The 3,988-nt window shown below is 65.1% G+C and overlaps 1 protein-coding gene across 1 annotated transcript; it reads left to right on the top strand.

The window, feature by feature from the left end:
• Positions 1–352: 352 nt before the first annotated feature.
• Positions 353–2,521, top strand: FZD10 (frizzled class receptor 10). Its single transcript, XM_037051868.1, has one exon. The coding sequence runs from the start codon at positions 708–710 to the stop codon at positions 2,451–2,453; it is 1,746 nt and encodes a 581-aa protein (XP_036907763.1). The 5' UTR covers positions 353–707; the 3' UTR covers positions 2,454–2,521.
• The last annotated feature ends 1,467 nt before the right edge of the window (positions 2,522–3,988 follow it).

The following is a 3,988-nucleotide window of genomic DNA, read 5'->3' as shown; positions in this document are numbered from 1 at the left end:
AGGCGGCGAGAGCAAAGTTGGAGGCCGGCGGAGGGAGAGCAAAGGAGCGGCGGGCAGGACACACGGAGGCGCCAGGCGGGGTGTCCCGGCCGGGCGGCGACGCGGGCGGGACAACGCTGCGCCCCGCGGGGCCCGGAGCCGGCGGCGGGGCGCAGGAGCGGGCGACCGGGCGGCCCCGCTTTCTCATGCAAAGCAGCGGCGGAGGCGGGGCGCGCGCCCGGGGGCGGGGCCTGTCACCGCTCGGCTTTTCCCCTCTTTGCCTTTTTGCGAGTCTTCTCACCCCGGGACGCAAACCTCGGAGCAGCTGCGGGCTGGGCCCGGCCGAGGCCGGCGGGGGTGGGGAGGAGCCGCGCCGGGCTGGCCCGGCCACCGTGCGCCCGCGCCGCCCGCCCGCCCGCCCGCTCCGGACGCGCCGCCCGGGAGCCCCCAGAAGAGGCCAAAGTTTGCTGGCAGAGACGCGCAGCCCGCGCCGGCCGCCTCGCCGAGGGCTCCGGGGCTCCCCTCGCTTCCCGGTATTGTTCGCCAACTTTGCTCCTCTGTTCCTCGGCCCCACCTCGGCGGAGGCCGGGCTCGCGGAGTGGGGCCAGGCTGGGCGGGCATGGGCGGGGGCCCGGGCCAGGACGCGGAGCCCGGGCCAGCAGCCCGAGCCCGGGAGCAGCGGCTCTGAGGGCAGCGGACCTCCCTGCGAGGGCGCTTCCGACGCCACCATGCAGCGCCCGGGTCCCCGCCTGTGGCTGGTCCTGCAGGTGATGGGGTCGTGCGCCGCCATCAGCTCCATGGACATGGAGCGCCCGGGCGACGGCAAGTGCCAGCCCATCGAGATCCCGATGTGCAAGGACATCGGCTACAACATGACCCGCATGCCCAACCTGATGGGCCACGAGAACCAACGCGAGGCCGCCATCCAGCTGCACGAGTTCGCGCCGCTGGTGGAGTACGGCTGCCACGGCCACCTCCGCTTCTTCCTGTGCTCGCTGTACGCGCCCATGTGCACGGAGCAGGTCTCCGCCCCCATCCCCGCCTGCCGGGTCATGTGCGAGCAGGCCCGGCTCCAGTGCTCCCCGATCATGGAGCAGTTCAACTTCAAGTGGCCCGACTCGCTGGACTGCGGCAAACTCCCCAATAAGAACGACCCCAACTACCTGTGCATGGAGGCGCCCAGCAACGGCTCGGAGCAGCCCGCCCGCGGCTCGGGCCTGTTCCCGCCGCTCTTCCGGCCGCAGCGGCCGGCGGGCGCGCAGGAGCACCCGCCCAAGGACGGGGGCCCCGGACGCGCCGGCTGCGCCAACCCGGGCAAGTTCCACCACGTGGAGAAGAGCGCGTCGTGCGCGCCGCTCTGCACGCCCGGCGTGGACGTGTACTGGAGCCGCGACGACAAGCGGTTCGCCGTGGTCTGGCTGGCCGTGTGGTCCGTGCTCTGCTTCTTCTCCAGCGCCTTCACGGTGCTCACCTTCCTCATCGACCCCGACCGCTTCCGCTACCCCGAGCGCCCCATCATCTTCCTCTCCATGTGCTACTGCGTGTCCTCGCTCGGGTACATCATCCGCCTCTTCGCCGGCGCCGAGAGCATCGCCTGCGACCGCGACAGCGGGCAGCTGTACGTCATCCAGGAGGGGCTGGAGAGCACGGGCTGCACCCTCGTCTTCCTGGTCCTCTATTACTTCGGCATGGCCAGCTCGCTCTGGTGGGTGATTCTCACTCTCACCTGGTTCCTGGCTGCGGGCAAGAAGTGGGGCCACGAGGCCATCGAGGCCAACAGCAGCTACTTCCACCTGGCGGCCTGGGCCATCCCCGCCGTGAAGACCATCCTGATCCTGGTGCTGCGCCGGGTGGCGGGGGACGAGCTCACCGGCGTCTGCTACGTGGGCAGCATGGACGTGAGCGCGCTCACCGGCTTCGTGCTCGTCCCCCTGGCCTGCTACCTCGTCCTCGGCACCTCCTTCATCCTCTCGGGCTTCGTGGCCCTCTTCCACATCCGGAGGGTGATGAAGACGGGCGGGGAGAACACGGACAAGCTGGAGAAGCTCATGGTGAGGATCGGGGTGTTCTCGGTGCTGTACACCGTGCCCGCCACCTGCGTGATCGCCTGCTACTTTTACGAACGCCTCAACATGGAGTACTGGAAGGCGCTGGCCGCGCAGCGCAAGTGCCGGCTGAACGACCAGACCAAGAGCCTGGACTGCCTCCTGGCCGCGTCCATCCCCGCCGTGGAGGTCTTCCTGGTGAAGATCTTCATGCTGCTGGTGGTGGGCATCACCAGCGGGGTGTGGATCTGGACCGCCAAGACGCTGCAGTCCTGGCGCGGGGTCTGCAGCCGCCGCCTCAGGAAGAAGAACAGGAGGAAACCCGCCAGCGTCATCGCCCACGGTGGGATTTACAAAAAAGCCCAGCACCCGCCCAAAACGCACCTGGGGAAATACGAGGTCCCGGCCCAGCCCCCCACCTGTGTGTGAAGGGCTGGGAGGGGAGGGCGGGAGGGGAGCGCTCTCCCCGGGGGGCTCACGGGGCCCACAGAGCCTGGCGTGGCGCTCTTCTCCCGTCGGCGGGCTGGTCGGGTGGGTTTGTGTTGGTTTTTTTTTTAATAAAAGTAAAAGAAAAAAAAATAAACACAAAGTGTGTGCCCTGAAAAGCAGGAGGCTGTGACGCACTGGCAGGAAGCCCTGGCGGGAGAGGGTTTGGTCCTGCTGGTTGGGTTTTCGGGGGAAGTGGAGCGGACCCGCTAAGTAGGCTCTTGTGTAACTAATTTGTGGTGAAGGAGTTGACTCGGCCCCCAAAGAAAACTTTTGTTTAGAAGCCTCGGTAAATATACATACATCTGTGTGTGTTTGAGTTGGCTTAGCTACTCATTTACAAATCAGAGGAGAGATAACTTGTTTGCAAATTAAAGGGCTTCTGAGTTCCAGAGAGAGAGAGAGGGGGGCGGAGGGAGGCAGGGAGGGTCCCTTCGCCGCCCGAGCCACCCCGGGGCCCCACCCTCGGGAAGGCTGGAGACAGCATTTCTGTGCAGACAGGAGAGGAGGCCTGACAGCCCCCCACGCCCCAGAGGGGTGCAGTCCCTTGAAACAGACCCCAGCCTCCACAAACGGCCTTTCTCGGGCTCAGAAACGTCCCCAAACCTCCCGTTTGCGAAGGCCAGCGAAGTGCAATACATTTTTCTCTTCCCGTGAAAATAAAAAGAGAAACAAGTCGCTGGCTGTGTATAAAGACAACAAAAGAAACCCCCTCACAAAAGAACGAGGGGCCCAGCCCTCAGAAACCCCTCAGCGCTACATTTTGTGGCTTTTTAATGGAAACCAAGCCCATGTTGGAGGGGTCGCCCTGATTGTGGGAGGGAGGGGAAAGGGGAGAGGGGCCATTCAAAGGCACCCAAAGGGCTTATCGACTCTTTCTATTGTCAAACAAATGGTTTCCATGAATAGATCAAGAAGCCCTGGCCCAAGGGCTCGGTCACCCCTCCCCCACGCCGCCGCTGCCGCCGGAGAGTGGGCCTGTGCCTGCGTGTCCCGATGATGTGTTCACGCGCCACTATTTTACTAAAGATAAACTGTGTTCTTTAGCGGGGGCTGGTCCCTCGTGCACTGAGAGGGAAGACAGGAAACTTTCTCCCTCCGCCCGCTTTCCAGCAAACCCAAGCTCGGTCTCCGGGCAGAGCTGGCTGCTTGCCCACCTGGCGTGGCCGACCGGCAGAGTCCGAGGGGTGATCTAATGTCCAGTTTCAAAGGAGTCACGCGCCGGGAGGGCGTGAGGTTGACCTTGAGGCTCTGTGAATCCCGGCAGGCGGATGCTGGGCCTGGTTGGGGTGTGAGCGCGGACAGGCATTGGTGCTGCCTCTGCAGAGCGGAGCAGCCAGGGATGAGAAATCGGTGGGTCCTTTCGGGTGACAGGCTGGGGTCAAAATGTGCCCGGATGGAGCAGCTGTCCAGAGCCTGCTGACTTCGCAAGGACACACGTGCAAAGCAGGCTGCAGACCAGCACCTGACCGAGGAGG

This window comes from Sturnira hondurensis, unplaced genomic scaffold, assembly GCF_014824575.4.
Source record: "Sturnira hondurensis isolate 20B ecotype Veracruz unplaced genomic scaffold, ASM1482457v3 Scaffold0007406, whole genome shotgun sequence".
In the NCBI taxonomy this organism is placed as follows: Eukaryota; Metazoa; Chordata; class Mammalia; order Chiroptera; family Phyllostomidae; genus Sturnira; species Sturnira hondurensis.
The sequence above is the reverse complement of the archived record's forward strand: the minus strand, read 5'-3'. Positions and strand labels throughout refer to the sequence as shown.